General features: G+C 43.0%; 1 protein-coding gene across 1 annotated transcript in view; it reads left to right on the plus strand.

Moving 5' to 3' along the window:
- The window catches only part of LOC122939886 (alpha-2-macroglobulin-like), a 277,231-nt gene that overhangs the window by 199,447 nt on the left and 51,819 nt on the right, over positions 1 to 25,965 (plus strand). Inside the window, exons 18-20 of the mRNA XM_044296073.1 lie at positions 1,014 to 1,140; positions 2,455 to 2,680; positions 6,304 to 6,430. Coding sequence (XP_044152008.1) covers positions 1,014 to 1,140; positions 2,455 to 2,680; positions 6,304 to 6,430 — 480 coding nt within the window. The remainder of the gene's footprint in view (positions 1 to 1,013; positions 1,141 to 2,454; positions 2,681 to 6,303; positions 6,431 to 25,965) is intronic.

Here is a 25,965-nt window from a genome sequence, read left to right on the forward strand (position 1 = left end):
GACAAGAATAGGCAGTTATATCAATGGCTGTCTGTGCCGTTCCGCAAATTGCGGAATGCACACGGACGCCATCCGTGTTTTGCGGATCCGCAATTTGCAGACCGTGAAACACACAAAGGTCATGTGCATGTAGCCTAAGGGCTCATGCACACGACCGTATGCCATCCGAGACATATGGTCCGTGAGAGGGCCATATGTCCCAGAGCGGCATACATCGTGCGCACGGGAGCGCACAGCATCGTAGGTTACTATGATACTGTGCGCATCGGGCTGCCCGCGGAACTGTTGTCCTGCACTCATATGATTATATGAGTGCAGGGCAGTAGTCCCGCAGCCGCCCGATGCGCACAGTATCATAGTAACCTTTGATGCTGTGCGCTCCCGTGTGCACGATGTATGACGCTACGGGACATATGGCCCACTCTCCGAGGGCATACGGTCGTGTGCATGAGCCCTAAGAATGAGGTCTTTCCCGTGAAAAATCTACTATTTAAATGGTCATGTTGGCTAGAAATGGTTTAAGTGGAATATAGAGTAGATATGGTAATGGTCGACCATTTCTCCATTTCCTACTTCCTCCTACTCCCTTTCTCATTTTCTACTCCTTTTCCTTTTTTCTCTTCTGTTTATGCTTTTTCTTCTTTTTCCTTTCTATTTTGCAGTTCTCACACTGTGACCATATCATGACTTATAGGGATGTATTATGCAACGATAATGACTTGTGATTGTAATGCCCAGTATTACTGTATAATAAATAGTATGTATTGTTATGATTTTCATTAAATAAATAATTTTAAAAAATTGGGTCTCTTACCATCTGATCTTTCTGGAACAAATTCTTAACCAATTCACTTATCTCTAATCTGGTCCATGGGTTTTATTTTTACAGAATCCATAGTGAATATGGCCCCTGCATGAGTCCATTACGTGACATATTAACTACAGTTCCCGCTACCTACATTCTTTTCAGTCATTTTTCTAAATTGCTCATTGTCAATAATTATTTTCCTTAGGCTTTGAATATGCTGTGCTGCATGAAAAGATTATAGATGCATCACACAAAATTCCTGGCAAAAAGCAGAAGTCAGCGATAAGACATTATTTCCCTGAAACATGGATTTGGAAACTGGAAGCTGTTGGGTAATGCACCTTCATCCGACTATTTGGCTACTGCAGGGAAGGAAATAAAGACATTCCTCAGTTTTTTAACCCTAACCAAATATTTGGGGGAAATTGGCATTTGTTGCAACTACAAGGAATTGACAGACTGTGACAGACTTTCTAATAATTGCTTGTAACTCTATATCTGTGCAAACGCTTGAGAGGAAGACTGTTAGAGGTGGTTGATGTTGTTGCTATGTCAAATAATTTTGTGACTGGCTAGCACCCACATATAACTTGTTAAAGGGGTACAGTAGTGCACTGCACATTATAACCCCATACTCCATGCCCCAGACGCTGATCTCCTTCTGTTCCCAACGTGAAAACTCTGCATTGTCATGCAGCCACCACTAGAAGGAGTTCACTACAAAATACATTTTACAGCTTCCTTGGTAACTGTATAAATTCCTATGCACTGAGCGCCCCCTAGTGGTGGCTTCAGACAATTAGTTTTACAAATACACTATGGGCCAGATTTATCATTAGCTCAAGTCAAAATAATGGAGTGAAAATGTCGCACATTTTTGCGCAATCACTAAAACTTTATTGGCTCTGCGCTATGCTCACTAGTTCTCTGAAAGTGGGCGTGTTTTCTTGTGTAAATGAATCTCTAGACAGATTTACTATTGCGACAATTTAAAAAAGTCGCTAAAAATTTTGCAATTTTACTCCAGTGAGGACCATGTTTATCTTATGCGACTTCTTAATAGAACATGCAACTTTTTATTAAAGACGTGAGACTTTTGTAATGCCACTTACTGAAGGATAAACTGCTACCGTCAAACCACATTTATCACAGTATTAAAGGACCATTAATAAATCTGACTTAGCCAAAAGTGACTTTGGACATATGTAAACGTGGAGTAAGATGTAAGTGTAATGTATGGAGCTGAATGGGGGATATTGATCCATGTATTTATGCCCATTGTATGGTGCAAATACATTGAGAAAAATGGTGTTCAGAATGAGCTCCATATTTATGAATAACATGCTTCACTTCAGGTAAAATGGGTGAGATAGAGAGTGACTTTATATTGCAATTATTTATTTGTTTATGTATTTGTGTTTGTTTTGTAATTGTCCGAAACTTTGCACTCTATGAAAACTCTGGGAGTGTTTCCTTCATCATATTACAAAACTTGGTGCAGGGGGGGAGGGGAGTCCACACTGAGCTCTACTATGGAGCCCTATTATTTCTGTTTATGCCCCTGAGAATAATTCACACACTTTAGCCCTTTACTTATTTCTACAAGAATAATTTCCTGTTATTTCTTTCCAATCTGCTTGGATTAGGGACTCTGGGATTGGCATTCTCCATGACACAGCTCCTGACACCATCACAGACTGGCATGGTGGGGCTTTTTGTACGGGTCCTGGAGGTTTTGGGCTTGCTTCTCCTGTACCTTTTCGAGTTTTCCAACCTTTCTTTGTGGACATCACTTTGCCATATTCAGTGATCAGAGGAGAAACTTTCACTCTTAAATCCACAGTTTTTAACTATTTGAAACAGTGTATAAAGGTAAAAACCAACATGTTCTGTCATATAATAATAAGCAGCAGGTTTAATGTTTATAAATGCTGCTGGAAGGAGCATTGCCATGAATGTGGCTAGGATGAGAGGCAGGTGGAGTAGACAGATGCCTAAGGCTCCATTGGGGAGCATATTTTTGGCATTAAAGGGGTTATCCAACTCCTATAATGACCCCCCTAATGCCTGGGCTCCTCATATAAGTTATACTTGCCCAGCTCCCCAGCACCCGCATTGCTCCTGATCGCCGCACGGCCGTCGCTGCATCTCCAGGTCACGCGGATCAAATGGGGGGAGCAGCCAATAGCAGGCCGCGACGAGAACGAACCTCCCTAGCGTCACCTGCGATGCTAGTGAGGCTTATACCCGTCGCGTCTTGCTATTGGCTGATCCCCCTTCCCTGGATGTTTTGATCTGCACGATGGAGAGATACAGCGGTAGCCGTGCGGAAATCAGAAGCAATGCGGGTGCCAGGAGTGGGGTAACCCCTTACATTTCTAACAAATAGTGATGTCATGGTACAGTGATAACAAATACAATGGTATCATATATAGGGAAAATGCAGTAATGTTTCAATATGGAGATAATAAGCATAGTAATGTCACAGTACAGGGATAATAAACACAGTGATGTCACAGTACAGGGATAATACACACAGTGATGACACAGTACATGGATAATAAACACAGTGATGACACAGTACAGGGATAATAAACACAGTGATGTCACAGTACAGGGATAATACACACAGTGATGTCACAGTACAGGGATAATACACACAGTGATGACACAGTACATGGATAATAAACACAGTGATGACACAGTACAGGGATAATAAACACAGTGATGTCACAGTACAGGGATAATACACACAGTGATGTCACAGTACAGAGATAATAAACACAGTGATGTCACAGTAAAGGGATAATAAACACAGTGATGTCACAGCACATGGATAATAAACACAGTGATGTCACAGTACAGGGATAATACACACAGTGATGTCACAGTACAGAGATAATAAACACAGTGATGTCACAGTACAGGGATAATAAACACAGTGATGACACAGTACATGGATAATAAACACAGTGATGACACAGTACAGGGATAATAAACACAGTGATGTCACAGTACAGGGATAATACACACAGTGATGTCACAGTACAGAGATAATAAACACAGTGATGTCACAGTACAGGGATAATAAACACAGTGATGTCACAGTACAGGGATAATACACACAGTGATGTCACAGTACAGAGATAATAAACACAGTGATGACACAGTACAGGGATAATAAACACAGTGATGTCACAGTACAGGGATAATACACACAGTGATGTCACAGTACAGAGATAATAAACACAGTGATGACACAGTACAGGGATAATACACACAGTGATGTCACAGTACAGGGATAATAAACACAGTGATGTCACAGTACAGGGATAATAAACACAGTGATGTCACAGTACATGGATAATAAACACAGTGATGACACAGTACAGAGATAATAAACACAGTGATGACACAGTACAGGATAATAAACACAGTGATGTCACAGTACAGGGATAATAAACACAGTGATGTCACAGTACAGGATAATAAACACAGTGATGTCACAGTACAGGGATAATACACACAGTGATGTCACAGCACATGGATAATAAACACAGTGATGTCACAGTACAGGGATAATAAACACAGTGATGACACAGTACAGGGATAATAAACACAGGGATGTCACAGTACAGAGATAATAAACACAGTGATGTCACAGTACAGGGATAATAAACACAGTGATGTCACAGTACAGGGATAACAAACAGTGATGTGTCACACTGCAGGATAATAAACACACAGCAATGTCATGGTACAGGGATAATGTACAGTACAGACCAAAAGTTTGGACACACCTTCTTATTCAAAGAGTTTTCTTTATTTTCATGACTATGAAAATTGTAGATTCACACTGAAGGCATCAAAACTATCAATTAACACATGTGGAATTATATACATAACAAAAAAGTGTGAAACAACTGAAAATATGTCATATTCTAGGTTCTTCAAAGTAGCCACCTTTTGCTTTGATTACTGCTTTGCACACTCTTGGCATTCTCTTGATGAGCTTCAAGAGGTAGTCACCTGAAATGGCTTTCACTTCACAGGTGTGCCCTGTCAGGTTTAATAAGTGGGATTTCTTGCCTTATAAATGGGGTTGGGACCATCAGTTGCGTTGTGGAGAAGTCAGGTGGATACACAGTCCTACTGAATAGACTGTTAAAATTTGTATTATGGCAAGAAAAAAGCAGCTAAGTAAAGAAAAACAAGTGGCCATCATTACTTTAAGAAATGAAGGTCAGTCAGTCCGAAAAATTGGGAAAACTTTGAAAGTGTCCCCAAGTGCAGTCACAAAACCCATCAAGCGCTACAAAGAAACTGGCTCACATGCGGACCGCCCCAGGAAAGGAAGACCAAGAGTCACCTCTGCTACGGAGGATAAGTTCATCCGAGTCACCAGCCTCAGAAATCGCAGGTTAACAGCAGCTCAGATTAGAGACCAGGTCAATGCCACACAGAGTTCTAGCAGCAGACACATCTCTAGAACAACTGTTAAGAGGAGACTGTGTGAATCAGGCCTTCATGGTAGAATATCTGCTAGGAAACCACTGCTAAGGACAGGCAACAAGCAGAAGAGACTTGTTTAGGCTAAAGAACACAAGGAATGGACATTAGACCAGTGGAAATCTGTGCTTTGGTCTGATGAGTCCAAATCTGAGATCTTTGGTTCCAACCACCGTGTCTTTGTGCGACGCAGAAAAGGTGAACGGATGGACTCTACATGCCTGGTTCCCACCGTGAAGAATGGAGGAGGTGTGATGGTGTGGGGGTGCTTTGCTGGTGACACTGTTGGGGATTTATTCAAAATTGAAGGCATACTGAACCAGCATGGCTACCACAGCATCTTTCAGCGGCATGCTATTCCATCCGGTTTGCGTTTAGTTGGACCATCATTTATTTTTCAACAGGACAATGACCCCAAACACACCTCCAGGCTGTGTAAGGGCTATTTGACCATAAAGGAGAGTGATGGGGTGCTGCGCCAGATGACCTGGCCTCCACAATCACCGGACCTGAACCCAATTGAGATGGTTTGGGGTGAGCTGGACCGCAGAGTGAAGGCAAAAGGGCCAACAAGTGCTAAGCATCTCTGGGAACTCCTTGAAGACTGTTGGAAGTCTATTTCAGGTGACTACCTCTTGAAGCTCATCAAGAGAATGCCAAGAGTGTGCAAAGCAGTAATCAAAGTAAAAGGTGGCTACTTTGAAGAACCTAGAATATGACATTTTCAGTTGTTTCACACTTTTTTGTTATGTATATAATTCTACATGTGTTAATTGATAGTTTTGATGCCTTCAGTGTGAATCTACAATTTTCATATATATAAAGAAAACTCTTTAAATGAGAAGGTGTCCAAACTTTTGGTCTGTACTGTATGTGTTATTAATTATATATATACCTCTCAAATTCTAAACTCCATAAAAAGTTGCATAATAAACTGTTTATAGTCTAATTCAATTTATTTTCAGAGTATGTTTTCTTATTGACAGGTTAGGACTACACTTATACCATCTGCAGAGTTGGAAGAGAGGCCATGTGATGACTGCCAATATAGCAGCTGCCTCTGTGTAGATGAGAGCAAAACCTTCTACTGGAACCTTAAAGCCTCCAAACTGGGTAATGTCCTAAATTGCAGATGATTTTCTCATGGTCAGGTTTTCTGATGCAGTTTTGAAAGCCAAAACCAGGAGAGAATTCAAAAAAGAGAAGTTGTGTCCATCCTTTATACTTTCTCTACTTTTATGATCCACTCCTGATTTTGGCATTCAAACCTGCATCAGTAAACCTGACCGTGTGGTTGTACCCTAAAGACTACTGCAATTACATAAAAAAAAAATAAAAAATTGCAAGTTGCAAAACAAATTGCAAATTCCTTAGCATCCGATATCCATGACAAATCTATAGTACCAAAGAGGCAGAGCATGCCACTGCAATCAGGCCTTGCCAAAACATTCCTAGGCACTGAAGTCTGTTGATTTCATTCTAGGGGCACTTTCACATGGCAAAATATGCACAGGAAGAAATGCATTTTGAATGTCGCTTGTCCGTAATCCCCATTCAATGAACCCATTGTGACCTACCATGGTTTGCAAGCAGTCTCCATGTGGAAACCACCAAGGAGGGACATGTTGAAAATCTGCGTACAAATAATTATCAGCGGCCGTATGAACAGCCCCAAAGATTCCCATTGACAATACATAGTAAAATAGTGACATAGTTTATATGGCCGAAAAAAGACATCTGTCCATACAGTTCGGCCTTGATCCAGAGGAAGGCAAAAAAAAACTGTGAGGTAGAAGCCAATTTTCCTAATTTTAGGGGGATAAATTCCTTCCCTCCTCCAATCAGGCAATCAGAATAACTCCCTGGATTAACGACCCCTCTCTAGTAGTTATAGCCTGTAAAAGTATTACACTCCAGAAATACATCCAGGCCCCTCTTGAATTCTTTTATTGTACTCATTATCACCACCTCCTCAGGCAGAGAGCTCCATAGTCTCACTGCTCTTACCGTAAAGAATTCTCTTTTATGTTTGTGTACAAACCTTCTTTCCTCCAGACGCAGAGGATGTCCCCTCATCACAGTCACAGTCCTGGGGATAAATAGATGATGGGAGAGAGCTCTGTACTGACCACTGATATATTTATACATAGTTATTAGATCTCCCCTCAGTCGTCTTTTTTCTAAAGTAAATAGCCCTAATTCTGATAATCTTTCAGGGTACTGTAGTCCACCCATTCCAGTTATTACTCTAGTTGCCCTCCTCTGGACCCTCTCCAGCTCTGCTATGTCTGCTTTGTTCACAGGAGCCCAGAACTGTACACAGTACTCCATGTGTGTTCTGACTAGCGATTTGTAAAGTGGTATGACTATGTTCTCATCACGGGCATCTATGCCCCTTTGATGCAAGCATTATCATATTGGCCTTGGCAGCAGCTGTCTGATACTGGTTTCTACAGCTTAGTTTGCTGTTCACTAAAATTCCTAGGTCCTTTTCCATGTCAGTGTTACCAAGTGTTTTTACCATTTAATATGTACGGGTGACTTGCATTATTCCTTCCCATGTACATAACCTTACATTTGTCAGTGTTAAACCTCATCTGGCACTTCTCTGCCCAAGCCTTCAATCTATCCTTCAGTGTAAATTACACAATTTGGTGTCATCTGCAAAAATTGATATTTTACTGTGCAAGCCTTCTACAAGATTATTAATAAATATATTGAAGAGAATAGGGCCCAATACTGACCCCTGAGGTACTCGACTAGTGACAGTGACCCAATCTGAGTGTGTACCATTAATAACCCCCCTCTGTTTTTTATCACTGAGCCAGTTACTTACCCACATACAGACATTTTATCCCAGTCCAAGAATTTTTATTTTATATACTAACCTTTTATGTGGTACAGTGTCAAATGCTTTGAAAAAGTCCAGATATACGACATCCATTGATTCGCCACTGTCAAGTCTAGAACTTTCCTCCTCATAGAAACTGAATAAAATTAGTTTGACATGACCGATCCCCCATGAAGCCATGCTGATATGGCATTATTTGCTTATTTTCATTGAGGTACTCCAAGTTAGCATCTCTTAGAAAACCTTCAAACGGTTTACCCTACGACAGATGTTCAACTTACCGGCCTATAGTTTCTGGGCTCTGTTTTTGGACCCTTTTTTAATATTGGCACTACATTTGCTATGTGCCAATCCTGTGGAACACTCTCTGTCAGTATAGCGTTCTAAAATATTAGAAAGAAGGGTCTGGCTATGACATTACTTACTTAATTCTCTTAGGATTCAGGAGTGTATGCCATCTGGTACTGGCGATTTGTCTATTTTAATCTTTTTAAGATGCAGCTGTACTTCTTCCTGGGTCAGACAGGGCACTTTTAATGTGGAATTTACTTTTTTTTTTCCTCAGTCAATACAGTGGAGGAAAAAATATTTAATAGCTTTGCTGTCTCCTCGTCGCTCTCTGCAACTCCCCCCTCATTACTCTGTAGAGGGCCGACACCTTCAGATTTATACTTTTTACCATTTATATACAGTAATTGAAGAACATTTTAGGTAGATATGAGCAAATCGAAGCGGACGAAGTCGAATTAGTTCCGAATTTCAGGAAAAATTCTGAACGAATGCGAATTTCCTCTCGCTTCGTGGTAACGAATCACAATTTTTCCTAACATGGCGGCTACAATGGTGGCTAAAATGGCGGCTACACGTGTAAGGACATGGGGCAAGGAACTCTGGAAAGGCGGGATGACCCATAATGCCATGCATGCAGCCAATCAGCAGCCAGCCAGCCCAGTGATGTAACAGACCTATAAATACGGCGGCCATCTTAGATTCTGCCATTCACCATTGTACTTTGTTCAGGGACAGACGTTTATGCAGGTGCTAGAGAGAGTGAAATATAACCTCATTGTAAAAAAACAAAAAAGCGTTTTCTAAGTGCACGATAAGGATACGGAGGAATCATTTCACATTATCTAAGTGCAGGAACAGACGTTTCAGGCGCTAGGGAGAGTGATAAAGAAAACATAGTGAAAAACAAAGCGCTTTATAAGTGCACGATAAGGATAGGGAGGAATCATTTCACAGCATCGTGACATTGCAGGGGCTAGGGAGAGTCATACAGAAAACATCATTGGGAAAAAAATATGATTTACAAGTGCAGGGAAAGATTATTTGGGAATCCAAATAGCCATTATACAGCTCTGTCATTCCAGCAAATTGTTGTAGGGGTGCAAGTGTTATGTTTAAAAGCCTTTAGTAGCTTATATCTGTGGAAAAAGAGAAATATACTGTATACTCTGTTCACTTCTGCAGCTACAGTATATATGGTGAAAGCGTTTAGTGCCCTATTATAGTACAGTACGAGAAAAATAGACGCTGTTCACATTTAGTGTTATGTGGTCTAAAAACATTTATTGTCAGTTCAGTACAATACGAGAAAAATAGGCACTGTTCATATTTGGTGCTATTTGCGCTAAAAGCGCTTCTTGTCATATTTCCATAGAAAAAGAGAAAAATACACGCTGTTCACATTTGTTGTCAATTTCTCCTGTTTTTGTGATTTAAATGTCTTCTTTTTGTCATTTATTACTTTCTTTGCACTTCTATTTATTCACATTAGTTTTTTCTTGTTCCTTAACCTTTTATTCCCACAATTAGATTTTAGGATGCTTTTAAAAATATCCAATTTTTGACAGTATATTTATTTTTGAGGACTTTGTCCCAAGTTAGTAGGCCTATGGCCTCTCTTAGTTGGCTAAATTTAGCTTTTATGAAGTTTGGTATTTTTGTTCCTCCCTGAAAAAATACGGTTTTGAATGACAATTGGAAGGTGTCCCCCGACCTGCACATCTGTTGTTCTGTCAGATCTATTGTTTAGTACTAAGTCCAGTATGGCCGTTCCTCTAGTCGGGTCCTGAACCAGATGGGAAAGGTAATTGTCTTTGGTTATTGCCAAGAACCTGTTTCCTTTATGAGATATACAGGTTTCAGTTTCCCAGTCTATATCTGGATAGTTGAAGTCCCCCATAATAACAACCTCATTATGATCTGCCGCCTCGTTCTATCTTGTTTAGTTTTCTGTGGACTCTGGTATATTAGGGAGTTTATAATAAACTCCTATTAGTATTGTTGTTTTGCCTCCATGTATTTCTACCCACAGTGACTCCACAGGTGGAATATTCAGAATGGATTTGAATGCAAAATCTCCATAGAGATCCGTTATGTGAACAAGCCCCAATAGTCAGTCTTACTTTTAATATTCGGATAGCCTGAAACTGCCACTAGGTGGAGCTCAATGCACACTGATTTTTACAGCTTGAACGGCAGCTGAATCCATATGCGGTTACCTCCTACTAGTGGCAGATGCAAGCAGACAGAATTTGAACATTTAACTCTATCCCTGTAAGAATGAAAAGTGAACATGTACTATAATTTAAGAAGTAGTACTGCGTAGTTCACTCTGACAACCCAGGATCATTGTGACCACATATTGGATATGTAACAGCGTCCTCGGTGCAACGCTGCCCCTCTGCTCGCCGCCACGTGCTCACCTGTGATCATGATCTGTGCTTCATCACTCCTTGGACGGGGCTGTGTTGTGCCAGGTGATTCCATTGACCTACCCTGGTTCTCCTGGAGGTATTAAGTGGCTCAGCCCTCTACTCAAGCACCTCAGAGTCAAGGTCCTATCCTGTGCAATTGAGCTTGTTACCATTGTGTTCCTGACTACGTGCCTTGTTCCTAGACTATGCTCTTCGTTTCATCCCTGCCTGCTTGCATCGCTCCTTCTGTTGCCGACCCGGATTGTCTGACTTCGTTCCTGTGCAGCCTGCCCTGATCCATTGCTTTTCTCGTCTACATCTCTGCCTCATCCTCCAGTTCCTGTCTTTGTCGCTCCTGGTAACGACCCTGCCTGTCTAACCACGCCTGTACTGTCGGTACCTTTGCAGGTACCTCCTGGTTCGCCTGGACCAGCTGCTACTGACTCTGGGACTGCCCTGGAGTGGTACCTGGCAACTACCCTAACGGCAAAGTCTATCCTCACCATCATAGGCTCTAGCGAAAACCAGGGAGCTGCTTAGTCATGCCCCTCCAGGGTACAGCCAGTCCGTAGCACAGTGGGGTCACATCCGCTGCCCGTGACAGTACTCTGAGGTCATGGACCCCGCTGGTCATCCCAAGACCACGTCATGATCTCTTACAGGAATTTAAGCAGTGAATGACAAGACGTATTGATGCAGTGAATGACAAGACGTATTGATGCAGATTATGCAAAATGTTGCTGCTCCCTTGGATACCGTCTCTCATAGTGTTGGGCGCAAATACTCGAATCGCAAATATTAATTGCGAATGACGGCACTTTGAGAATTTGCAAATATTAAGAAAATAGTGATATATATTTGTCATTTCGAATATTCTAGATTTTTGCAGTAACCTTCCCTTCTTGCTTGTGGGCCAATGAGAAGGCTGCACTGTCTTTGTCTGAGATTAGCAATATCCCTAGCAACCAATAGGAAAGTTGCCTACCCCTTTAGTATATAGCAACCTCCCCAGCAGCCCTTGTATGCAGTATTTTGCAGATCTGAGAGAGACAGCAGTGTTATTAGTTAGTTAGTAGTGTTGATGGAGCACCGTAATGCTATGGTGCTCGGGGGCTCGGGTGCTCGACCGAGCACCCGAGTATAATGGAAGTCAATGGAAGAACCTGAGCATTAAGCCAGATACCCCCTGCTCTGAAGAGGGGAGGGTGTCTGGTTCATAGGAAAATATCTGAAATTGATGGAAACACCACCAAAATGGTTCTGGAACAGCATGGGGAGGATGTTTGGATGCATCTTGGACTCACAGGTCGCTGCTGGGAACGATGTTATCCAAATAGTACGCCACTTTTACAGACTGACAATAATACACACCAAACCGAAGAAAAAAATAGATTTTAGAGGAAAAATGTATAGGAAACATTCTTTCCTGTATATTTACTTGTATATAAACGGCAAGTTAAGCCAAAAATGTTCTTTATTTTTGGAACTGGGGCCATGATTAAGAAGGACGGCCGGTGGCATCCGTATTGCGCCGCTAGAGGTGAAATTCGTGGACCGCCGCAAGACAAACCACAGTAAAAGCATTTGCCAAGAATGTTTTGGCTCCGGGAGAGTATGGTTGCAAAGCTGAAACTTAAACTAATTGACGGGGGGGCACCACCAGGATGGAGCCTGCGGCTTAATTCGGCTCAACACGTCAAACCTCACCCAACCAACGAGACTCCTCCGTGCTAATTAGTTACATGACCCCCGGCGGTGAGGATTGTGTTGACCAGACTTTTATGGGAGAGTGCCTGCTGCTTAGCTGACCATCGAAAAAAAAGTATGGTTGAGGACCTGCAGGTGAGCTGTTCGTCGCAAATTATGGGCAAGGGCCTGCTGCGGCTTTGTTGACTCTAGATAACTTCTGCCTGATCGCACATCCCCATGACACCGATGATCCATTTGGATGTTTCCCTATCAACTTTCGATGTTCTTTTATGTGCCTAACATGGTGATCATGAATAACAGGGAATCACTGTTTGATTAGCCTAAGAAACGGCTACCACATCCAAGGAAGGCAAGCGGGGGGGGGGGGGGGACAAATTACACACTACCAACTCGGGGAGGTAGTGACCATAAATAACAATACAGAACTCTTAAGAGGCCCTGTTAATGGAATGAGTAATAAAAAATTACAGGGAATGTCACTGTTATGTAGGATGAGGAAACGTTATACAGGAGAGGTACCAAAGGTAATGTCACTGTTCGCAGCGTCTACGCAAAAAATACACTGTATGTCAGCCCTTTAAAATGTGAAGCAATTTTTCCACAAGGACCTTCTGGTATAGCACCGTTTTGCTTGTCCTCTCCACCAGAGGAATTGGAGATAATAAGTTCTCTTTGTATCTGGGGGCCGAAAAGGGTGAACAATTAGTAATCCGCATTTTCTAAAATGCGTATACCGCGCGGGTCGTGGGAAAGGCAGCCTAACATGAAGTCAGCCATGTGTGCCAGAGTACCAACAGGCAAGACTTTGCTGTCGTCATCAGGAGGTGAGCTGACCCTGTAAAAGATTGTAGGTGAGGGCCTGCTGCCAGGCTGACCATATTAAAAAAATGTGTAGATGAGGGCCTGCTGCCAGGCTGACCATCTAGAAAAATTTTGTGGGCGAGGGCCTGCTGCCAAGCTGACCATATTAAAAAATTGTGTAGATGAGGGCCTGCTGCCAGGCTGACCATCTAGAAAAATTTGTGGGCGAGGGCCTGCTGCCGAGCTGACCATTAAAAAACATTTGTGGACGAGAGCCACAACTCAGTCTGGTCCCTTATCCCCTGCCACAGCTCTGCGGCGGTGTGCTGTTTGTCACCTAAGTAAATAAGTTTCAGCACGGCCTGTTGCCGCTTCCTCACTGCAGTGCTACACTACCTCCAGCTACTGACCGATGGCTGACTGGTGCTGCAAGGTGATAATTCAGAGGTGGAAGTGGAGGAGGAGACGGAGGAGGAGAAGGGAGGTTGCAGCCACTAACATAGGTGGCGGCGGAAACTCTGATGGAAGTAGGGCCCGGGCCCGCAATCCTGCTGCCACCGGCTAATAAAAAATGTAACTGAATGAATGTCACTGATATTTAGGATGCGCACACATTATACAGGAGGTATAGCGCAAGTAATGTCGCTGTCACCACCGGCTAATAAAAAATTGCACTGAATGAATTTCGCTGATATTTCGGATGCGCTAACATTATACTGGAGATGTAGCGCAGCTAATGTCACTGTCCGCAGTGGACTATTACACTATATATTAAAAATATATAGCTGCTGTCACACACAATAGTCCTTAAAAGGACTTTTGGGTCTCTGAAAAGTTTTTTGTATAAAAATCTTCCTATTACACCCCCTACACTGTCTGTCACTTTCTTTGCACAGCTCTCCCTAACACTGAGCAATTTAGCGCAGGTTGTGCTACAAAAATATATTGCTGCTGTCACACACAATAGTCCTTACAAGGACTTTTGGGTCTCTGAAACGTTTTTGTACACTTATAATATTTGATCACACTCCCTACACTCTCTGTCCCTTCCTATCCTCAGCTCTCCCTGACTTAGAATGAGCCGAACACGCGTCAGCGGGTGCTATATAGCACCCAATGAATCGTTCCGGCCAGCCAATCACTGTAATGCCAGTAGCCAATATGGCTACTGGCATTACAGTGAGGGCAGTACTTACCTGCACGTTTATTAGCTGCTTAGCAGCCACGAATTGTGCGGCAAGGAGACTCGATCATTGCGCTCAAGCACATGCACTCAGCCAAGTATGCTCGCTCAACACTATTAGTTAGTTAGTTAGTTAGCTTATATATATAATACAGATAGTTAGTGGGAGATAGTCAGTGTAGGTTAGACAGTGATATAGTGTAGCTGTAGGGTTCTGCTGTCCATATATACATGCTACATACATAGTGTTGTGATGTCATAAGTTCACAACAATACTTAGTGCACCAATCACTAATAAGTAGTCAGACCTGTTAAAATGTGAAGTTGCACGTATTGCACCAAAATATTCGCATCATTGGTGCCGATTTCGCAATCGCAAATATATTTGAGCACTCTATCTGCATATAAAGCTATTGTAATGTTCTGCCATGCCAACCATTTTCTCCAGTCTCAGGAAACTTCTAGCAGCTTTAAAAAAGTAGCTATAGTGACACACGCCTGTATTTCACATGCATTACGCAAATATTACATAGTTTTTTTTTAGATCAAGAAAATAATCTCGAATTCACAAATATATGACAAATAATCTACCAAATATTCGTGAAATATTGCAAATTCGAATATTGCCCCTGCCGCTCATCACTAGTCTCACTTCCGGGCATGGCAGGCACGCTAGTCGCTCCTCCGCCTGCCACGATGCCACCAGTAATTCTGGAACAGAGTGCCGCTGGAGTGCAACTTCGAGTTACATGGGCAGAGGTTTCCTACGGAGGGGTTCAAGGTTGCCTTCATCATATTCCTGCTGTCTGATGAGGCCCTTGTGTGGGCAAATTCTATTTCGGAACGTGGAGGTCCAGAGACGACTAATCTGCAGTCCTTCTTGACTACCTTCCGGATGATCTTTGAGGAGCCGGGTTGTACGTCCTCCGCTGCCTCAGCACTGCTACATCTACATCAAGGATCCGCGTCTGTGGGTCAGTACGCCATTCAGCGGCCCTAGCGGCTAAACTTGCGTGGAATGATGAGGCTCAACTGGAGTTGTTCTGGGAGGGTCTTTCTGACTGTATTAAGAACAAAAGGCCTGGGCGCGACCACCCTGAATGACCTTATTACATTGGCTACACGGATTGATGTGCGTTTCAGGGAACGATCTAAGCAGGTCGCATGCACCAGAAGACCACCTCGTCTGGCTCCTTCATTTCAGAGACCGGTCCTTCCAATAGCATCCATTCCTCCTGAAGAGCCCATGCAGATTGAGCGCCTTCATTTAACTGACCCAGAGCATCTACGTGGCAAGGCGGAGAATCTATGTCTGTATTGTGGAGGCAAGGTCTATTTTTGCGTAACTGTCCCCAGAGGCCGGGAAACGTCATTGTCTAGGATCAGTTGGAGAGGTGGTTCTAGACCAGGAGAAGTCCTCTCCGAAACTTTCCATTCCGGTGACTCTCTGTTACAAGGGAGTTACGCTATCCGTGCCGGCATTCATGGACTCTGGGTCAGCCGGTAACTTTATTAAACAAGCGCTGGTTAATCAGTAGGCTTCCCACCATCCGGCTGGAGAGGCCTTTGTCAGTGGTTTCAGTAAATGGACTACCTCTTCCTGAACCAGTACTCACTGTTACTGTGCCTCTCAAACTACAAATTGGGGTTCTGCACTCAGGGCTGATCTCTTTCTATGTAATGCCAGTCTCTGTGAATCACATTATTCTTGGGCTACCCTGGCTACGTCTTCATTCACCAATTGTGGACGGACACTCTGGTGAGATTCTGCGATGGGGATCATCTTGTCACTCCACCTGCTTAGTGGAGGTCCGACCGGCCTCGCCGCCTACGGTACCAGTAGACCTGCCTGGTCTACCGCAGCAATATGCCAGCTACTTGGACGTCTTTAGTAAAAAGGATGCTGAGACTCTTCCTCCTCATCGTCTATATGACTGTCCAATCTTCTTCCCGGTGCTACCCCTTCTGGTGGTCGAGTCTACCCACTCTCACTCCTAAAGACTCAGGCAATGACCAACAACATCAAGGAGAATCTTGAAAGGGGGTTTATTCGTAAGTCCACTTCACCAGCCAGGGACGTTTTTTTTTTTTGCGGCTCTGTATCGATTATCGAGGTCTGAATAAGATCACAGTGAAAAACCGATATCCTCTAGATATGGAGCTAGATTCTTCACCAAACTCGACCTGCGCAGCGCATATAATCTGGTCCGCGTTCAAAAAGGTGATGAGTGGAAGACCGCTTTCAACACTCGTGATGGACACTATGAGTACCTCGTCATGCCCTTCGGTCTATGCAATGCTCCTGCGGTATTTCGGGACCTGCTCTATACCTGCGTGATTGTGTATCTGGATGATATACTGTCTTCTCTCCAGACTTGACCACTCATCGAATGCATGTACGACTCATCTTACAGCGCCTGAGGGAGAATAGACTCTATGCCAAACTCGAGAAATGCACCTTCGAGAAAATGACAGTACAATTTATCGGATACATCATCTCGGATGCTGGATTACAGATGGATCCTGTAAAACTGAATGCGGTAAAGAACTGGCCTCGACCACAGGGGCTGCACGCTATACAGTGCTTCCTAGGATTTGCCAATTTTTATCGGCAGTACATTCTGAACTTTTCCTCCCTAATGTCTCCGATATCCACTCTTACTCGAAAAGGGGCGAATGCCAAAGACTGGCCTCCTGAGGCATAGGCCGCTTTTGTCCAATTAAAGAGCTCCTTTGCATCTGCACCTATTCTGTGATATCCCGATGTCTCCCACCAATTCTTTATAGAAGTGGACGCCTCTTCCTTAGGAGCTGGTGCGGTCTTACTGCAAAAGAATTCCAAGGGCAAGATGTTCACTTGTGGATTTTCCTTCAAGCTCTTCTCTCCCGCCAAGAGGAACTACTGTATTGGGGACAGAGAGCTCCTGGCCATAAAACTCACCTTGCAGGAGTGGTATTATCTATTGAAAGGAGCACAGGATCCATTAATTATTTTCACTGACCCCAAGAATCTCACGTACCTGCAGACAGCTCAGTGTCTGAACCCTGGCCAAGCCAGGTGGGCACTTTTCTTCTCCCATTTTAACTTTGAGTTACACTTCCGCCCGGCTGAGAAAAACATCAAGGCAGGTGCTCTTTTCCGATCTTTAGATTTTTCTGACCAGCAGGAGGAGCCTCAATACATGATAGATCCTGCTCGCTTCATCGCGGTGGCTCCTGTCCTGAGAAGAGACATTCCTCCTGGGAGAATATTCGTACCCTCTGCCAAAAGGAAAGGCATTCTGTCATGGGGTACACAACTCCAAACTGGCCGGTCATCCCGGAATCCGCAAGACTACTGAACTAGTGTCTCACCACTACTGGTGGCCCACATTATCCAAAGACGTACGTGACTATGTTTCGGCCTGCATCGTCTGTGCTCAAAATAAAATTTCCAGGCCTGTTGCTACCTCTGCATTCCTGATGCTCCATGGCAACACATTGCCATGGACTTTATTACTGATCTGCCTTCTTCAGCTGAATGTACCATGAATTGAGCGATTGTGGACCGCTTCTCCAAGATGGCGCACTTCGTTCCATTGACTGGATTACCCTCGGCTGCGGAACTCGCCAAGCTGTTCATAAAACATATATTTCGTCTACATGGCTTGCCTGGACATATTGTTTCCGATCGATGAGTTCAGTTTACGTCCAAGCTCTGGAGAGCCCTCTGTTGTCTCCTTGAAATAAATCTGGACCTATCTTCCAGTTATCAACCACAAACCAAGGCAGTAGAGCGGGTTAATCAGATATTGGACATCGACATTTTGTTTCAACGCAACACAACAACTGGGTATCACTATTACCTTGGGCAGAGTTCTCCTACAACAACCACACTAGTGAGTCTACTGGATCCTCGCCATTCTTTATTGTCTATGGTCAACACCCCCGTACTCCTCTTCCTGTTCCTGTATCTTCCGTGGTTCCTGCTGCTGACTCTTCCTTCAGAGATTTATTGATGATTTGGAGTAACACCAAGGCCTGCATCGACAAAGCAGTGATCCGCATGAAGACCAATGTGCACAAGAGATGAAGGAAACCACCTTAGTTCTCCTCTGGGGAACAGATATGGCTTTTATCCAAAGACATCTGCTTAAGAGTCCCCAGTTTTAAGTTTTCTCCGAGATTCCTTGGACCATTTGAGGTCTTGAAGAAGATCAACGAGGTGGCATACAAGTTGCGCCTGCCTCTCTCGCTACGCATTCCCAATGCCTTCCATGTGTCGTTGCCTAAACCAGTGGTCCTGAACCGCTTCTCAAAGGCTCCTTCTAGACCTATTCCAGTGGCTGAGAATGCTGATGAGGTCTTTAAAATCAAGGACATAGTGGACGTTAAGAAGCAGGGCAGGAGGACCTATTATCTTGTGGACTGGAAGGGATTTGGTCCAGAGGAGGGGTCCTGGGAGCAGCAGGAGAACATTCAGGCTCCGGATCTCATCGTTTTCTGTCTCACCGTGGACTTAAGAAGAGGGGGCGTAAGAGGGGGGGGTACTGTACCATTGTCGTACACACAATCCATGGGACCCCGGTGCGAAACTGATCCATGGGGCCCCCTCCCCGTCGCCCCCCCCAACCTGCCAACAAACCCCCCCCCCCACTACCTCCCCTACCATTCACCCAACATGACTCCCAACAGTCCTGCTTTGTGCAGGGCAGGCCGATTTTGGATGGCAATCCTGCAGTCCTGCCAAGCTCTACCTCTGCACAATTTGCCAGGGGAAAGAGTTGGGAGGTATGTACATGTACATAACCGCACACAGCTGTAAAGTATACCGTATTCATGTAAAGCTTAAAGTGTAACTGCCATTTAAATTTTTTATTTAATTTGCTAAAGTGTAGGGCAAGTGATAGATAACATTTTTGTAATATACTTTATTTAGCCAAAACGTTTAATTTATGTAGTAAACTGTGGCTGAAATGGCCCTTAGCAGCGCTCTCAGAAATGAGAGTTGCCAAGGGCCATCCGTCTTCAATTTTAAAAGGGGAGACAGGCTGTGCGGGCGCTGTGCTTCTGCCTCCCGTGCTCCCCCGGTGGCCACAGGCGTCTTAGGAGTTAAAATAATATGTATATTCATGATTTTTTTTTTTTTATCTCATGCTCCGGTACACTTACTAACCTGCCTTTCCTGCGATAATCACTTATGAAGCAGCCGCCGGAAGTAAGCGCTCACTGCACACAGTGCTTCAACTTCCGGTGGCTGCTTCAGGAGTGATTATCGCAGGGAAGGCAGTGTTATACTGTATATTGAACGGCATGGTGTATGGATTATAGTGAGATAATTAAAACACCAATTGAAAATATGTTAAAAGATAGTGAAGTTTATTTACCTCTAGCAACTACCCCTCTCCCCCAATATCAGTCCAGGCTGTACGACATCCTTCAAGAAGGAGTGCAACTTGGCATCCTATCTGAAAAGGAGAGGGATTTTATATATGTTAAACATCCGAGTACACCCATATTCCATGCTCTTCCGAAGGTGCATAAGGAGGGTTTCCCTCCACCTTTAGGACCGATTGTTGCTGGAATTGGATCGTACTCAGAACGACTGTCAGAATGGGTTGATTCCTTGTTGCAACCCCTTGTACCCCACATACCTGGCTATTTGAAAGATACATGCAGTGTACTTCAGAATTTCCAACAATTCACATGGGAGTTCATGTGGGTCACTGCAGACATTAACTCTTTGTATACCAATATCCCCCACCACTTGGCAATCTCAATTGCTAAATGTAATTGCTAAATGTTTTTAGATACATTTAGCAATTACACCTTGGAACTCCGTGATTATATCTGTGTATGTACTGATTTTTTACTTAAGCATAACTATTTTATGTTTAATGGTTTATACTACTTACAGATATCCGGAGTTTCAATGGGTGCTAAATTTTCGCCTTCAGTGGCAAATGTGTTCATGTCATGGTGGGAAATGAATTTTTTATTTTCGGACCATAACTCATATTTAACATCTCTGAAATGGTATGGGCGCTTTATTGATGACATGTTGTGGGTTTGGCAGGGTGATGCAGAAGACTTAATAATATTTATGGATTTTCTGAATGGTTGTATTCCATCGATAAAACTGACTATGACCAGCGATCCTACCTCAATTGTCTTTTTGGATTTAGTATTATCAGCTGATCATATGACCAAAAAAGTTGACACCTGTACCCATCGTAAGGTTACAGCTGGGAATACATTGCTTCATGCATCATCCTGCCATGCCCCACATGTGGCCAAGAATATACCCAAAGGGGAGATGTTGAGGGCACGTAGAAATTGCTCATCTTTCGATCTATTTGAGAAAGAGGCATCTGACATTTCAAGCAGGTTGCAGATCAGGGGATATTCGAGAGAAAATATTTGAAAAGCCAAGGAATATGCAACTTCGGTGAACAGAGAGTCACTTATATTTACTCGAGCTAAGAATGCGAACAAAAAGAAAAGAAAAAATCGAGGAAAAAATAATAACACGCAGGTCCGCAGTCGGAATTAGAGCAATCCTGCGACTTTTGTCACTAATTTTAGTGTAAAGTACCCCCTTATCTGCAACATTTTACGTAGACATTTCCCGGTTATAGGTTTTGATGAGGGTTGGGGGGACATCGCGGAGGCAGGTATTAGATGCATCGCAAAAAAAGCACCAACTGTAGGACAAAAAGTCAGTCCTAGTTTATATATGGAAAACACAGGGTGTGAACCAGTCTGGCTGAGTACTAAAGGAAACTTCAAATGTGGAAGCAAAAAATGTATATGTTGCACACACATGTCAGTGAGTAAAGATATTGCATCTACATCGAATAACAGCATGCATAAAATGTGGCAATATATCAATTGCAATACTGAGTATGTAATCTATGTCATCACATGCCGTGCTTGTATGCTGCAATATGTGGGATGTACAATCAACCAGCTCAAAGTAAGAATTCGGAAGCATCTGAGCGACATCCCACATATCGCAACACGCAATGTTTCAGCAGCCACATCACACTTTGCGGTAGTACATAAGGGCGATACCTCTGCGTTTTGTGTGCAAGGAATTGAGAGAGTCACGGCTCCAGTTAGAGGAGGAGACCGTAGGCAAAAATTGTACAGTCGTGAAACATACTGGATGTTTAATTTAGGAACATGTATAACTAGAGGATTGAATAGGAAACATGACCTAACTCTACAATATAAATGAAGTATTTTCTATCTTTTCTGAAACTGTGGATCACTTCCCACCTGATTGGGGTGTTTCCCTTAGTAATTAACAGGTCAGGAATAGGGATGAGCGAACTCGAACTGTATAGTTCGGGTTCGTACCGAATTTTGGGGTGTCCGTGACACGGACCCGAACCCGGACATTTTCGTAAAAGTCCGGGTTCGGGTTCGGTGTTCGTCGCTTTCTTCGCGCTTTTGTGACGCTTTCTTGGCGCTTTTTGAAAGGCTGCAAAGCAGCCAATCAACAAGCGTCATACTACTTGCCCCAAGAGGCCATCACAGCCATGCCTACTATTGGCATGGCTGTGATTGGCCAGAGCACCATGTGACCCAGCCTCTATTTAAGCTGGAGTCACATAGCGCCGCCCGTCACTCTGCTCTGATTAGCGTAGGGAGAGGTTGCGGCTGCGACAGTAGGGCGAGATTAGGCAGATTAACTCCTCCAAAGGACTTGATTAACTGATCGATCTGCAGCTGTGGATCATTGAGCTGCTGATCCTCAATTGCTCACTGTTTTTAGGCTGCACAGACCGTTTGTCAGTCACATTTTTCTGGGGTGATCGGCGGCCATTTTGTGTCTTGTGGTGCGCCAGCACAAGCTGCGACCAAGTGCATTTAACCCTCAATGGTGTGGTTGTTTTTTGGCTAAAGCCTACATCAGGGTGAAGCTGTCACACCAAGTGCATTTAACCAGCAATAGTCTGTTCATTTTTTGGCCATATACAAAATCAGGGGCAAGCTGCGCCTGTCACCAAGTGCATTTAACCCTCAATGGTGTGGTTGTTTTTTGGCTAAAGCCTACATCAGGGTGAAGCTGTCACACCAAGTGCATTTAACCAGCAATAGTCTGTTCATTTTTTGGCCATATACTAAATCAGGGGCAAGCTGCGCCTGTCACCAAGTGCATTTAACCCTCAATGGTGTGGTTGTTTTTTGGCTAAAGCCTACATCAGGGTGAAGCTGTCACACCAAGTGCATTTAACCAGCAATAGTCTGTTCATTTTTTGGCCATATACTAAATCAGGGGCAAGCTGCGCCTGTCACCAAGTGCATTTAACCCTCAATGGTGTGGTTGTTTTTTGGCTAAAGCCTACATCAGGGTGAAGCTGTCACACCAAGTGCATTTAACCAGCAATAGTCTGTTCATTTTTTGGCCATATACTAAATCAGGGGCAAGCTGCGCCTGTCACCAAGTGCATTTAACCCTCAATGGTGTGGTTGTTTTTTGGCTAAAGCCTACATCAGGGTGAAGCTGTCACACCAAGTGCATTTAACCAGCAATAGTCTGTTTATTTTTTGGCCATATCCCAGTCTAATTCTGTCACTAAATCCATACCGGTCACCCAGCGCCTAAATACTAGGCCTCAAATTTATATCCAGCTAAATCTGTCCCTAGTGCTGTAGCTGGGCGAGTTATTTAGTGTCCGTTCAAGCACATTTCTTGTTCTGGGTTGAAATACAATTCCCAATTTAGCAATTTCATAATTTAGTGGTTTCTGCTATATCAGAGCTATTTGAAATCTATCCCTAAAAGGGTATATAATATTCAAGGTGCACATTGGGTCATTCAGAATAACTTCACACACACCCGCTACTGTGTATTTCCAAGTCTAATTCTGGCACTAAACCCATACCTGTCACGCAGCGCCTAAATACTAGGCCTCAAATTTATATCCAGCTAAATCTGTCCCTAGTGCTGTAGCTGGGCGAGTTATTTAGTGTCCGTTCAAGCACATTTCTTGTTCTGGGTTGAAATACAATTCCCAATTTAGCAATTTCATAATTTAGTGGTTTCTGCTATATCAGAGCTATTTGAAATCTATCCCTAAAAGGGTATATAATATTCAAGGTGCACATTGGGTCATTCAGAATAACTTCACACACACCCGCTACTGTGTATTTCCAAGTCTAATTCTGGCACTAAACCCATACCTGTCACCCAGCGCCTAAATACTAGGCCTCAAATTTATATCCCGCTAAATCTGTCCTTAGTGCTGTAGCTGGGCGAGTTATTTAGTGTCCGTTCAAGCACATTTCTTGTTCTGGGTTGAAATACAATTCCCAATTTAGCAATTTCATAATTTAGTGGTTTCTGCTATATCAGAGCTATTTGAAATCTATCCCTAAAAGGGTATATAATATTCAAGGTGCACATTGGGTCATTCAGAATAACTTCACACACACCCGCTACTGTGTATTTCCAAGTCTAATTCTGTCACTAAACCCATACCTGTCACCCAGCGCCTAAATACTAGGCCTCAAATTTATATCCCGCTAAATCTCTCGTTACCGCTGTCCTGTTGTAGCTGGGAAAGTTATTTAGTGTCCGTCAAAGCACATTTCTTGTTCTGGGTTGAAATACAATTCCCAATTTAGCAATTTCATAATTTAGTGGTTTCTGCTATATCAGAGCTATTTGAAATCTATCCCTAAAAGGGTATATAATATTCAAGGTGCACATTGGGTCATTCAGAATAACTTCACACACACCCGCTACTGTGTATTTCCAAGTCTAATTCTGGCACTAAACCCATACCTGTCACCCAGCGCCTAAATACTAGGCCTCAAATTTATATCCAGCTAAATCTGTCCTTAGTGCTGTAGCTGGGCGAGTTATTTAGTGTCCGTTCAAGCACATTTCTTGTTCTGGGTTGAAATACAATTCCCAATTTAGCAATTTCATAATTTAGTGGTTTCTGCTATATCAGAGCTATTTGAAATCTATCCCTAAAAGGGTATATAATATTCAAGGTGCACATAGGGTCATTCAGAATAACTTCACACACACCGCTTACTGTGCATTTCCAAGTCTAATTCTGTCACTAAATCCATACCGGTCACCCAGCGCCTAAATACTAGGCCTCAAATTTATATCCCGCTAAATCTCTCGTTACCGCTGTCCTGTTGTAGCTGGGAAAGTTATTTAGTGTCCGTCAAAGCACATTTTTTGTTCTGGGTTGAAGTACAATTCCCAATTTAGCAATTTCATAATTTAGTGGTTCCTGCTATATCAGAGCTATTTGAAATCTATCCCTAAAAGGGTATATAATATTCAAGGTGCACATAGGGTCATTCAGAATAACTTCACACACACCGCTTCTGTGCATTTCCAAGTCTAATTCTGTCACTAAATCCATACCTGTCACCCAGCGCCTAAATACTAGGCCTCAAATTTATATCCCGCTAAATCTCTCGTTACCGCTGTCCTGTTGTAGCTGGGAAAGTTATTTAGTGTCCGTCAAAGCACATTTTTTGTTCTGGGTTGAAGTACAATTCCCAATTTAGCAATTTCATAATTTAGTGGTTTCTGCTATATCAGAGCTATTTGAAATCTATCCCTAAAAGGGTATATAATATTCAAGGTGCACATTGGGTCATTCAGAATAACTTCACACACACCCGCTACTGTGTATTTCCAAGTCTAATTCTGTCACTAAACCCATACCTGTCACCCAGCGCCTAAATACTAGGCCTCAAATTTATATCCCGCTAAATCTCTCGTTACCGCTGTCCTGTTGTAGCTGGGAAAGTTATTTAGTGTCCGTCAAAGCACATTTTTTGTTCTGGGTTGAAGTACAATTCCCAATTTAGCAATTTCATAATTTAGTGGTTTCTGCTATATCAGAGCTATTTGAAATCTATCCCTAAAAGGGTATATAATATTCAAGGTGCACATAGGGTCATTCAGAATAACTTCACACACACCCGCTACTGTGTATTTCCAAGTCTAATTCTGTCACTAAACTCCATACCTGTCACCCAGCGCCTAAATACTAGGCCTCAAATTTATATCCCGCTAAATCTCTCGTTACCGCTGTCCTGTTGTAGCTGGGAAAGTTATTTAGTGTCCGTCAAAGCACATTTTTTGTTCTGGGTTGAAGTACAATTCCCAATTTAGCAATTTCATAATTTAGTGGTTCCTGCTATATCAGAGCTATTTGAAATCTATCCCTAAAAGGGTATATAATATTCAAGGTGCACATAGGGTCATTCAGAATAACTTCACACACACGCTTACTGTGCATTTCCAAGTCTAATTCTGTCACTAAATCCATACCTGTCACCCAGCGCCTAAATACTAGGCCTCAAATTTATATCCCGCTAAATCTCTCGTTACCGCTGTCCTGTTGTAGCTGGGAAAGTTATTTAGTGTCCGTCAAAG

This window comes from Bufo gargarizans, chromosome 6 (assembly GCF_014858855.1).
Source record: "Bufo gargarizans isolate SCDJY-AF-19 chromosome 6, ASM1485885v1, whole genome shotgun sequence".
NCBI lineage: Eukaryota > Metazoa > Chordata > Amphibia > Anura > Bufonidae > Bufo > Bufo gargarizans.